The 12861-nt window shown below is 46.4% G+C and overlaps 1 protein-coding gene across 3 annotated transcripts in view; it reads left to right on the top strand.

Annotated features, from left to right (window-relative positions):
• The window catches only part of LTA4H (leukotriene A4 hydrolase), a 322194-nt gene that overhangs the window by 251468 nt on the left and 57865 nt on the right, over window positions 1–12861 (top strand). For all 3 annotated transcript variants that reach the window (XM_085653897.1, XM_085653898.1, XM_085653896.1), the window contains exon 16: window positions 11594–11689. In XM_085653897.1, the coding sequence (XP_085510023.1) occupies window positions 11594–11689 (96 nt within the window). The remainder of the gene's footprint in view (window positions 1–11593; window positions 11690–12861) is intronic.

Genomic DNA, 12861 nt, shown 5'->3' with positions numbered 1-12861 from the left:
TTAATAAATATATATATATATATATATATATATATATATATATATTTTTTTTTTACAAGAACGCTGTGCCTGCCATTTTTTCTTCCCCCAACCATCATTTCTGATGCTTATATTTTAGTGTTTACGGTCTGTTTTGGTTAACACCACTTTGATCTTCCAGGTTTCCATTTTGTGCTGCAACCTTTGAAATTCTCCCACAGTTTTAAGGCTCTAAATGTGTTTTCGTAGGTTACTATTCAAGCATAAGGGCGAATAATGTCCTTTTACCCTAATGGGCTTGTTACTTTTAAGTCCAGATTTTTTTGGGGATGTCTTATTTGAAGTGAGTTGGGCAACCATGCTTTCGTATGTTTGCAACATGTATAGCTATGAATCAGATGCTTTGTGTGCATGCTCCTCCCATCTAATGTTGGACTTGGACAATAACTTGATGTTCTTTGAAGAAGTTCTTTTGGTTTCAAGGGGACTTGACATTTTCTCTAAAACTCACAATGCATCTGGGTACATTCTCCATGCTGAACTTGTTTTCCCTAATGAGCATATTTAAGTGAAGGTGCAAAGAAGTATGTCTATGAAATGGGGTTATGTAAAAATGAGTCAAATAAATATACAATGTTATCCAAACTCACATCCAGGCAAGTTGGAATGTGCATGTGAATCTATTATTACAAACTACAAACAGATTGGTACAGTTAAGTAACTTTTGTCTGTTTGAAGCATGTGTAACTGTGTCCCATGCGTTGTATAGACTGAAAAGCAGTACCTATTTTTCAAAGTGGTGTCTCGGGAGCAGAAGACTTGTAAGACAATATATTGGAAACTGTTTGACCCACTTGTGTTTTTGGCATACCTGAATGTCCACCACCTCAACCCACAGAAACCATGGATGTTTACCAAGGTAGGGAACCGGAGGCAGGGGAGCTGACCTCAACCACATATGTCAAGCGCTAGAAAGCCACCCGAGTAAATGTACATTCATTCATCTGAGTGATTGTCCACCTCAAGCCCATCTATGGACACACACAAAATTGTGATTGGATGTCCTCACACTACAAGTGTCACGTTTCATCTTGGGTCTCCCCTTGCTCTTTAAAACCCGGTTTGATGAAGAGCGGGCCTGCACTTTATAGTAAAGGAGGCACTTCTAACTAATCAATCTGTAATGTGAATATTTAAAAAACAATGTGCAATAAACAGTTTTGTATTCCTATTGGGTTTCGTATGATCTACATAGTTCATTAGATCAACAAATGTGAATCGAACTCACTGCCAGCCTCCAAACTTATTGTTATAGGTAAGTAACTTTTTTTCATTTGTGATCAGTGGTGGTTTAGCCCGGTGGACTTAGTTGACAGCAATTGCTTATTGGCATATACTTCTGTAGTAGGGGATCTGTGTATAGTCATAATCTATGAATAGTCCCGCCCATGTGCGGGGACCCCGGAGCAATCAAAATATCTCTTAAGCTGTCCTGCATTTGCAAACCTGCAAAGACACTTAAGAGACAGACAAAATAATACAGCCTAACAACAATATGGCTGCACTGGCCAGCACTTCATCTGAAGTGAACACAAAAGCCAAAATAAAGTTTAAATGTCATTTTTATTCACATCTGACATGTTCCTTTATTGTATCTCACTCCCTTCACCAAAATCCCTTTAAACAATAGAGGAAGGGGTGGACAGACAAGCCCTATAGGCTGTCATTATGTGTCTGCTAAAAGGATACCGTGCCTTTAAGGAACTCTCCAGAGACCCCCGGTATCCCAGGATGCACAGCCAAAGCAAGTTACTTTCAGTTCTGTTTTCCGGCTCCTGCTAGCAGGACCCTGGAGCTTGAGCTCTACCCTTTTGGGTGGATATTTGGATAAAAATTGTTTTTTTTATAAAGTTTGTTCATTCAACGTCTAGACCCTTTCTCTACTGCATCCTGCAATTTGGTGCAGTTTGACCCACTCTTAGCATGGCTTTATTTGATAAATGCCCTGAGTGTGGGAGGAAAATGGCCAAGACGGACCCACATGATGTCTGTATCCTCTGCTTATCTTCACATGTCCCTGCTACATGTGACATCTGCAAGACCTTCTCCAAGAGGACCCTGAGGGACAGAGAGAAGATTCGCCTCCAGGGACAGGAGAAGCAGAGGACAGGTGGGACTTCGGGGCATGGAGGATCACATTCCCCTTCCTCTGCCCATGCTTCAGCCACTGGAGGGACCTCCGGGCAGAAAAGGGAGCAGAAACGACACCTACCGGCTGGTAGGTCGCGTTCGAAGTCGAAGGCCACGACGTCGACGGAGAGAGGTAAAGCACCGGTGTGTTCGCCGTCGATCCAGGGCTCTGGATCTCGGCGTTCTCGACGTCGAGAGAGGGGCCGGCGAGACCTAGGACTAGGTCGCCATCGACGATTCCACAGTCTATGTCGACACACCATCGACGTCGTACCGAGCCCCACAGACAGCGCAGTTCGCCGTCGAGGCGACCCCGCTCGTCTCCTTCGCCGTCGACTCATGGATCGACGCCGACTACATCGACGCCGAGACACCGGCGAATGCCGTCGAGACGGAGATCGCCGTCGAGGCACAGATCGCCGTCGAGGCACAGATCGCCGTCGAGGCACAGATCGCCGTCTAGGAGACATTGCTCACCGTCGACGTCTAGAGGCTCTCCGTCGACCCGCCGTTCGACGTCGAGGGGACACCGTTTGCGGTCAACGGCGAGGAGACGCCGTACGAGGTCGACTCTCAGTTCGACGTCGAGGACATCTGGTAACAAGTCTTCGTTGATTACGATCTCCAGTCGTGGATCTAGGAGAAGAAGGCGCTCCCCCTCGTTTACTTCAGCACGGGATAGGCCCGCCAAGAAGAGAAGGGTGGACGGGAGTCCGGACAGTGCTGGTCCGGGTTCTCCTGCAAGGAGTGATGGAGCTCCGCAGCCTCTCCCTCAGCCGCTGCCTCAGAAGCCCCCTCCTCCTCCTAAGCGACCTACGCCACCGCCGGTGCCACAGCTGGTGCCACAGCTCCCGCCGTCTCCTCGGCTACCGGGGATTCCTAAGGCTCCACGCAGACTGAGGTCACGCTCTCGATCTCGCCGGAGGTCACGGAGCAGACATAGATCATCCACTCACACAAGGCATGGACGACGGAGATATAGATCTCGTTCCAGAGGCACGAGGTATACGGACTCTTCTGGCAATGGACGGCTCTCCCCCTCGTTTTCGGAAACACCGCTTACTAGAATCTCGCCGGTGGATGATATTGCCACTTTCCAGGATGTACTGATGAGGGGGGCAGCGAAATTGGGAATCTCAGTAGCAGTCCCGGTTCCCACTACCTCTGTGATATTTGTGACATTGCACAAGGCTCACCTGTCACGCCCCCTCCTTCCTTTGGTTCCAGGTTTGGAGGAACCAGCCATGGAGGTCTTCTTGACACCAGCCGTGGTGAAGTCTGCTCCCTCACGGTTGCAGAAAGTACAGGGCCCCTGATTCGGACCCGGCGTTCCTCAGGGTGGACCCTCCCCCGGACTCTGTCATTGTGGTTGCGGCTTGGAAACACTCCACGACGCCCTCTTCCACGGCTCCTCCGGATAAGGAGAGTCGCAAGATGGACTCCTTGGGGAGGAGAATGTGCTCTACGCCGGCCAAGACTATGAAGGCTGCTAGCGCCTCCGCTCTGCTGGGTCGCTATGACCGATCGCTTTGGGACTCCCTGCAACATTTTGCTACCTCCCTGCCTAGGGATAAACGGGAGGACTTCCAGGAGGTGTTGAACGAGGGCATGATGGTCTCCAACCAGATCATCAGTGCGGCGGGGGATGTATCGTTGCTGGCGGCCCATGGGTACTGTCATGGAGTACACATGAGGAGACATTCCTGGCTGAGGCTTACCTCTCTAAAACCTGAAGCGCAGCAAAAGATTGCTAATTGCCTTTCTCTGGCACGACGTTGTTCGGGTCTCATGCGGATGACGAGATGGCCCGCATGAAGGCCGAAGCAGAAACCCTGAAGGCCGTGGGGTTGGAAAAACCCAAGGAATGGAAGAGGTCATTCCGTTCCTATGGCAGGCTGTATTCTAAGCAACGCGGCCAAGGGCGTCAGTCTGGTCAACAACAACACCAGCAACAACCACAGTTCCCGAGGCAGTCCTTTCAAAAGCGCCAGAGGGGCAGAGGCCAGCATCAATCCTCATCGGGGAACAAAGGCCCGGCCGGGTCGAAGCCCTGAAAGGTCACTTCCCCCTCATCCGTTACCCGCTCCGGTGGGGGGGGGGGGGGGGGGGGGGGGACTATTCAATACTACCTGGCAGAGTGGAGGACAATAACTCAGGACAAGTGGGTGCTGAATATTGTTTGCAATGGATACAGTCTTCGTTTCACCAGCCCGCCTCCACAGATTCCACCAGTGCGCTCTCCCTACATGGTGCGAGAGCTCCAGTGGGAGGCGGACGTTCTGTTAAAGAAGAAGGCGATAGAAACTGTTCCTTTGAGGCAAAAAGGAAAAGGTCTTTACTCCAGGTTCTTTCTCGTCAGAAAAAAGGTGGATCCGCAGAGAAGTTCCGTATGTTGTCCCTGCATCAGATTTACCCTCAGTTGCATCGAGGAGACTGGCTGTGCGCCATGGATCTGCGGGACGCTTACTTTCATGTGCCGATCGCACAAAAGCATCGCAAGTTCCTGAGGTTTCTGGTAGGCAACAACCATTACCAGTATACAGTACTCCCGTTTGGTCTGAAGTCTGCACCGAGGACGTTCTCCAAGTGCATGGCAGTGGTGGCAGCACACTTGCGGAAGAACAAAGTGTTTGTGTATCCATACCTGGACGATTGGCTGATCAAAGCTTCCACGTACCAGGAAGCCCAGTGTCATTTCAACAGGACAGCTGCCTTGCTTCATCGCCTGGGACTGCACATCAACATGTCGAAGTCGGTGCCGATCCCTGTGCAGTGTCTCCAGTACTTGGGGGCCTCAGTCAATACTTTGAACGCAAGCGTGTGTCCTTCGGAGGAGAGACGCTTATCGATCTGTGGGAAGGCCCTGCACCTCCTCTCAGCCTACTCTCCTACAGTGAGGACGGTGTCCTCCTTACTGGGGTCGATGGCTTCCTGCATCTTTCTCACCCCCAATGCACGTCTGCATATGAGGCCTCTGCAGGAATGTCTGGAGGATCAATGGGACCAGAGGCGGGGGCGTTGGGAGGACAATTCAATTCAATTCAAATAGTCTTTATTCGGATTTAAAAAAAAAAAACATCCATAAAAGCACGAAACCTGAGTTTAAAATACACGTTTAAACATCTACAATTTTAGGCCGCAGTTAATAATGTGAACTACTAGCTTTATAAGGGCAAAGCAGATACAATGCATTGGATTTGTGCAGATAAGGCTTTAAAGTGCATAATGCGTACATAAACAGAATTACTCAATTTTCAAAGACCTGCGTGAACGTACAATTGCATTGCGAAAACCACTGACTCTAAATATTAATTCATCCGATCCAAGCATTAAAAAGTGTTTAAAAGCATGGTTGTGGTCAGTCAAATCATATTTCCTGCAATAAGGGATTAGGTAATACTTTGTATATTTCCTATAAAAACCACAGCCAAAAATAAAATGGAGCATACTCTGGGTTCCATCATGATCGCAGGGGCAATGTAGTTTTTCCAAATTTTTAATATAGCCCAGTGTATAGCAGATAAGGTTTACAATGCTCCTGTCCCTAAATCTAAATAATAAGCTCCTGTTCCACCTGCCCAATTTTTTGCGTAGATAGGGCTGGTGTAACGTCGAGGATTCAATATATAACTCCTGGATCGTTAAGTAGTTTATTGTGGATGGTTTCAGTAAGTCCACTCTTTCCCTCTCATTGTAAAAGTGTTGATAAAGTGCCCTTCTCACCAGATTTTTATAAGAGCAGTCAATCTGGTGGGGATCTGTGAAAAGGTGACCATAGTTGACACTCACAAGGCTCCTATCCACCGCATTTATCCAGGGGATTAAACTCGATTTCTCACTTTTCAAACAGTCCATAATGATCTCACGGGAAAGGGAAGCTGCTGGGTTTCGCCAAATCCTTAACCAAAACAATGCAGGTCTGGCTCTTATAAAATCCTCAATATAGTGTAAATTTAATTCTTTGACATACGTAGGTCGGTGCGCTAATAACCCCCCCCCCCCCCCAAGATCTTCCGACAGAATCTATTCTCTTCTCTTTGTAACTCTGAACAGTTCGAGAACCCCCAGACTTCTGCTCCATACGTTCCAGTTGGAAGACATTGAGTCCGATAAATTTGTAATAAACTGGAAACCACATCAGCCCGATAGGGTTGGCGAAGAGAGATGACAGAGTTAATAGATTTAGAGAGTTTGTTCCTCCCCATTGCAACATGGGGTTGCCACGAACCACTATTAGAGAATAGCAGACCCAGATAAGGAAAAGTGCAAGTGTTTTTCAAAATGTTTTGACCTATCGCAATCTTGGAGATTTTGTAATTTTTGGGGCCACAGGTCATTATAAAAGATTTACTAAAATTGGTACACACACCTAGATCGGACATGTAATTAACAAATCCCGAGATTAAAATGCGCAGAGCGTTCGTGGTGCGGCCCATTAGGACCGCATCATCTGCGTAAAGTAACGCCGGGATGGGTTTCTGATTTATAATAGGGACGTTCTTTGTCAGATTACATAGGGAGTTAGTTCATTAATGTATAATATAAAAAGCAAGGGGGCCAAGACGCAGCCTTGTCTCACCCCCTTGCCAATTAAAATATCATTTGAAACCTCGCCTTCGTTATTTATTCGAACGCGGGCTTTCAAATTGCTGTGGAGGTTGGCCAAAAAGTAGACTAAATGTTCATCTAAACCATAATTTAAAAGAATAGACCATAAGCGGGAACGATTTACAAAATCGAATGCTGAACTTAAATCCATAAAGCCAAAATATAAAGGGGATTGTTTAGCTCTTGTATATTTGGCCATCAGAAGATTAAGATTCAAGCATTGTTCCACCGTACCAAGTTTACTCCTAAAACCCAACTGGCAGCGATGGATAATAGAGTTCTCGTCGGCCCAAGTACTGATTTTATTAAAAAGAACCCTTCCAAGGACCTTCAGGGTGTTATCAACCAAAGATATTGGTCGATAACACCCCGGGTCCATCCTATCACCTTTTTTAAAGATGGGTACGATGGTACTATTGGACCATGTCGAGGGGATGGATTTCTTACTCAGGTTATTAAAAAGGTTACAGAGTAAGGGGGCCCAAAAACAGGTATTAGATTTTATCTGGTCAATGGACAAGCCATCTGGGCCAGGAGCCTTGTTGCTAGCACTATTGGCAATAGCTTCCTCCACCTCCTCTAATGTTATCACTATGGTGCTATCGGGGAAAATATCCTCAGGGAGGACAAGATTCATCTGTCCCAACACGCTCTACAGTCTCTGAAATGGTGCTCCTCAGAGAATGTCTGCAAGGGGACTCCCTTTCACAAGGATATTCCGGTCCAGACCATAGTGACCGAAGCGTCTCTCCAGGGCTGGGGAGCGCATTCGGGCCCTCTTCAGATTCAGGGGATATGGTCACAGACGGAGATGACTTACCACATCAACTTTTTGGAACTCAGAGCAGTACACTTGGCCCTGAAGGCGTTCCATCCCTCCTTCAAGACGAACTCCCTGCTAGTTCAGACGGACAATACTACTACCATGTATTACCTCAACAAGCAGGGGGGCTCCCGTTCACGCACACTGTCTCGGGAGGCACAGACGATCTGGAATTGGCTGGTGGCCAGGAACCTAACTATCACGGCAACCCATCTGCCGGGAGTGCAGAATGCCCAAGCCGATGCGCTCAGCAGGCTCGTTCAAGAAAATCACGAGTGGGTGCTAAACGACGACGTGCTCAGACGTCTTCGCAGAGTGGGGCACTCCGGATATCGATCTGTTCGCTACGGCAGAAAAGAGCAAATGCTGCGACTTCGCGTCCAGGTACTACCAACCAGGGACACTGGGGAATGCCCTATGGATCAGCTGGGCCAACAGCTTTCTCTACGCCTTTCCACCCATTCCCCTGATTCTGGCGGTGCTGATCAAGCTGTCGCAATCCAGAGCCAGGATGATCCTGATTGCTCCGGAGTGGCCGAGGCAATGGTGGTTCACCGACCTTCTTCACCGGTCTGTTCTGCCACACCGGCGCCTGCTGTGTCGGCCGGACCTTCTCACGAAATTCGGAGGACAGATGGTTCACCCCAATCTCTCGTCCTTGAGTTTGGCAGCATGGCTCCTGAGCTAGTACAGTATGGACACTTGAACCTACCTCAGGACTGTATGGAGATCTTGAAAGAGGCGAAGAGACAGTCTACGAGGACTTGTTACGCCTATAAGTGGAAGAGATTCTGCTTCTGGTGCACGGCAAAGGACATTGACCCTACATCCTGTAAAGATTGTTATTTTGCCTTATCTGCTGCAGTTAGCTCAATCTGGGCTTAATTTTCAGTCTATTAAAGTTCATCTCGCGGCTTTGACTGCGTATAGAAAGGGCCCTTCCCAAACCTCATTTTTTCAAATCCCTGTGATTAAAGATTTTTTGGAGGGTTTACGTAAGGTGTTTCCCCCTGTTAGACGACCTTCACCACCATGGGAATTGAACGTGGTGTTGTCCAGATTAATGAGGGAGCCTTTTGAGCCTATTCATAAGGCTTCTCTGCAGCATTTGTCCTGGAAGGCTGCCTTCCTTGTGGCCATCACATCGGCCAGGAGAGTAAGTGAGATTCAGGCTCTCTGTTGTCAAGAGCCGTATACTGTATTCCATGCTTCTAAAGTGGTAATGCGTACTCATCCTAAGTTTTTGCCTAAAGTAATATCTGATTTCCATGTAAATCAAATGATAACTTTGCCTACATTTTTTCAGCATCCCTCCTCTCCGGCAGAGAGGTCTCTGCATTCGCTAGATGTGCGTAGAGTGTTGAAATTCTATCTAGATAAGACAAGACATCCGCAGGTCGGATCAACTGTTTGTAAATTATGGTTCAGTAAGAACTGGTCTAGCTACCTCGAAACAGTCCATCTCCAGATGGATTGTGTCCTGTATTCAGCTCTGTTATCAGAAAGCTAATAAGACGTTAGGGGGTAAGCCTACAGCGCATTCGACTAGGGGCAAAGCAGCGACTACTGCTTTGCTTAGGAATGTTCCAATTGCTGACATTTGTAAGGCTGCCACCTGGAAGTCGGTCCATACGTTTACAAAGCATTACTGCCTGGACTCTGATGCTAGGGCAGAGGCGCAGGTTGGACAGGCTTCGCTGAGGAATTTGTTTGCACAGTAATTTGTAGGTGTTCGGTTTTTACTCCACCGCTGTTTGTTGGTTGGGATGGGCTTGCCATTCTATTCATAGATTATGACTATACACAGAGATCCCCTACTACAGAAGGAATAGTTTCTTACCTGTAACTCCAGTTCTGTAGTAGGGTTATCTCTGTTATAGTCATAAGCGACCCTCCCTCCTCCCCGGTGGAGTAACCTGACAGTATCAGGCCTGTTATACTCCTTCAAAAAGAACTGAAAGTAACTTGCTTTGGCTGTGCATCCTGGGATACCGGGGGTCTCTGGAGAGTTCCTTAAAGGCACGGTATCCTTTTAGCAGACACATAATGACAGCCTATAGGGCTTGTCTGTCCACCCCTTCCTCTCTATTGTTTAAAGGGATTTTGGTGAAGGGAGTGAGATACAATAAAGGAACATGTCAGATGTGAATAAAAATGACATTTAAACTTTATTTTGGCTTTTGTGTTCACTTCAGATGAAGTGCTGGCCAGTGCAGCCATATTGTTGTTAGGCTGTATTATTTTGTCTGTCTCTTAAGTGTCTTTGCAGGTTTGCAAATGCAGGACAGCTTAAGAGATATTTTGATTGCTCCGGGGTCCCCGCACATGGGCGGGACTATTCATAGATTATGACTATAACAGATACCCCTACTACAGAACTGGAGTTACAGGTAAGAAACTAATCCTTCCCTGCTGTCTTTTTCTTTATTCAGGTGTTAATAGGAGCTATGGAAACTGTGTAATGGCTATCCACAGTAAAAGATGCATAACATAATTGCTACATTGTACCTAAACAGAGAAAATGTTAATATTGGCTAACGGCATATAGAGAGCCCTTTCTCTTACATTATCAAGTTTGCTTCCATCATGTACAATCTTACCACACCATTGAAATCTTCAAACACCACACTGTAGAATAATGGCCCTACTTGTCACTACAGGGAAATTGTGACCTTCGATGTCATACCATCACACTCTGCTTTTAAATATCAATTTCCAAACCTGTTGGTGTGCTCTGCTGTTGGGTCAAAGTGGGCAGTGTTTTTCCAAAGTAACATGGGTTTAGCACTTTGTACCCTGGTTTAACCTCCACATTATTTCTTTTATCCTATATGCAACTGTGGTGTACATGTATTCCTAAAATGCAGGCGATATTTGTCTCCATGTTCTATATCGTGTGTTATCTTATTATAGATGTGTTCTGATGTCAGAATGTGCATGTAGCAAGACTTATTACAAGCGTAGGATTTTGCCACAAAACATGCTCATTTTACACTACTTTCAAAACCTCTTCTGTTTGTGAGTTCCCTCACTGAAGGAAAAGAGTTATTTCACTGTTGATAACGGTATTACTTAAGAGAGGCCATGTACTATAGTACCACATAATCTCATGCATGAGGGCCTGCAAGCAGCCCCGCCAAATCCCTCATGCTAGTGCCATGTTATGGGATAACATGCTCCAAACTTGGAGCATTATAAGGATAGAGTAGCCTGCCTTAGCTTTTTCCTTCTATATGGTCACTGAACTCCTCTGTGGCTTTTACTGTACAGTAAATATAATAGTTACACTTTTGCCTAATGGAAATGTCTTATTGTTTGGACAGTCTTAAGCAATGTGTTGCCATTTCTCCATGTGAAGGTTGTCCCATTGATATCTGCATGACTTTATTCAGATACTGTGTTTGCCAGCTGCCATTGAATATTATTAAATTGCAGCCCAATCTTTTGGTTTAGAGGCCTGGCTCACTTGGATCTCTACATATTTTATCACATCTTGCATTGTGCCCCAGGCTGTGTTGTGCTCCGTGTTCCATCCAAAGTAGTTACATTTTGTTGTCTTACTTGCATGACTTGGGTCCTAGTAAGTCCATCATTCCAGCTTTTATGACTGTTCCCCTCTTTGCATAAGTTACGTTGTTTGGAGATGTCCGGTGCTAGCGGGAATATGGCACTTGTGTCAAGGGATCTTAAAAGTTCTTGCTAGGGAATAGTCTTTCAACCTGCAGCGTCTTTATATAGAACTGTCCGACTGATCAGCTATGAACTGAAAACCAGCATTTTGCTTCAGTTTGAGGAGCCCTGGTTAAACGTATAACACACCCAAGTGTCATAAAGCAGCCTTGCATTACATGCTTCTGGTAAATACGTACAAGAGTCATTCAGGTACTATTGATGTCATTATTTCTGTCTGGTATTGCTTGTGTCTTTCAAATTCAAGTTATCCATGTGTCCTATGTGGAAAAGCAAGCTTATTTCTTGTTTTTTTAAATATAGGCCACAGAGTCCGACTTGTGCAAGTTTTCTACTGCCGACATTGACGCTTTATCTTCACAGCAGCGCGTTGAATTCCTAGCACTGCTGCTGCATGAGGTAGGTTTGGTTGAATATTTTCCAAAATTCTGACGTGCACATTATTTCCAGAAGCATTGCTTTTAGCATTTAACAAAATGGTGCCAATATATTTGACAAACTAGGAGTGTAGACCGAGTGTTAACTGAATGTCAAGAATGAGATTATATTTTTAGATATTGAACAGGAAGATGGTCAGTGTAGAGAGTTTGAGGTCAGAGATCCATGGGTAGCAACGTTTGGGACATTTGGAAGGAGGCGTGTGTGAACCAAACTGTGTAAACAGTTAAGTAACCAGTATTTATAATTAGAAGTAATGTTAATCCAGGGGGTACGTTCCAGGTTCACCCAGTCCTGAACCTCAATATGTTTGTGGGATTTAAGGATCCCTGGCAGGCGCAAATGGCTTTACCACTGTGTAATTCTGCATCACGGTGTGTAAAATAACTGTGTAGAAAATACCATGCAAAGAATGGAAAATTGTCCGAACAAGGCAGTTTGCTGTATATATTTTTTGAACGGCTATAAACTTGTGACACTGTGGCCATTTACAAACTCCAATCTGATTACCTGTGGAGCGGCACTGAGGCCCGAGGTTTGCCTTCTCCTGCCGTGTCCCCAGCCAACACTACTGCTGTCCAGAGGTAGGAGGAGACTCGCAGAGGGACAAAGGCGCCAGCAGACTCCTGCATGCGGGAGTGCCTGGGCTGCCCCCCCCCGTTCCCCCGCCCCCCCTCCCCACCCACTTCATCTGAAGCAGCAAAAACATAAGGTGAGAACTCTTGCCCTTAAACAACTATTAGCTATGGGGAAACAAGTAGGACACACAGCCACGCGACCCTCTGTCACCATTGACAGCATATTGGAGAGAGTGGGTTACATTGTAACCAATGAAATCTAACTAAGGGAGCACATTTTATCTTTGGGATGTGAGGCGATAGAGACTGTGCCCGATAGTGACCTTTCATCTGTTTCCGTGCCAGATAGCGTTGTCTCCCTGCACACCAAGACTGATCCCAAACCCCTTATTGGTGATAGTGATTGCTCCGGGTGCAGTCCTCCCACGAAGCAACATATGATTGCCCCAACTGCAACGGTGGCTGCAAAACTTAAAGGGCCACCAGGGAAGTCCATCCACATTAAAAGGAAGCAGCCCTTAAGAAACCAGCGCACCACAAAGCGACTTAATTTCC

The sequence above is a fragment of the Triturus cristatus genome, chromosome 4_1 (assembly GCF_964204655.1).
Source record: "Triturus cristatus chromosome 4_1, aTriCri1.1, whole genome shotgun sequence".
In the NCBI taxonomy this organism is placed as follows: Eukaryota; Metazoa; Chordata; class Amphibia; order Caudata; family Salamandridae; genus Triturus; species Triturus cristatus.
Note: the sequence above shows the minus strand (reverse complement) of the source record. Positions and strands in the feature narration are given on the sequence as shown.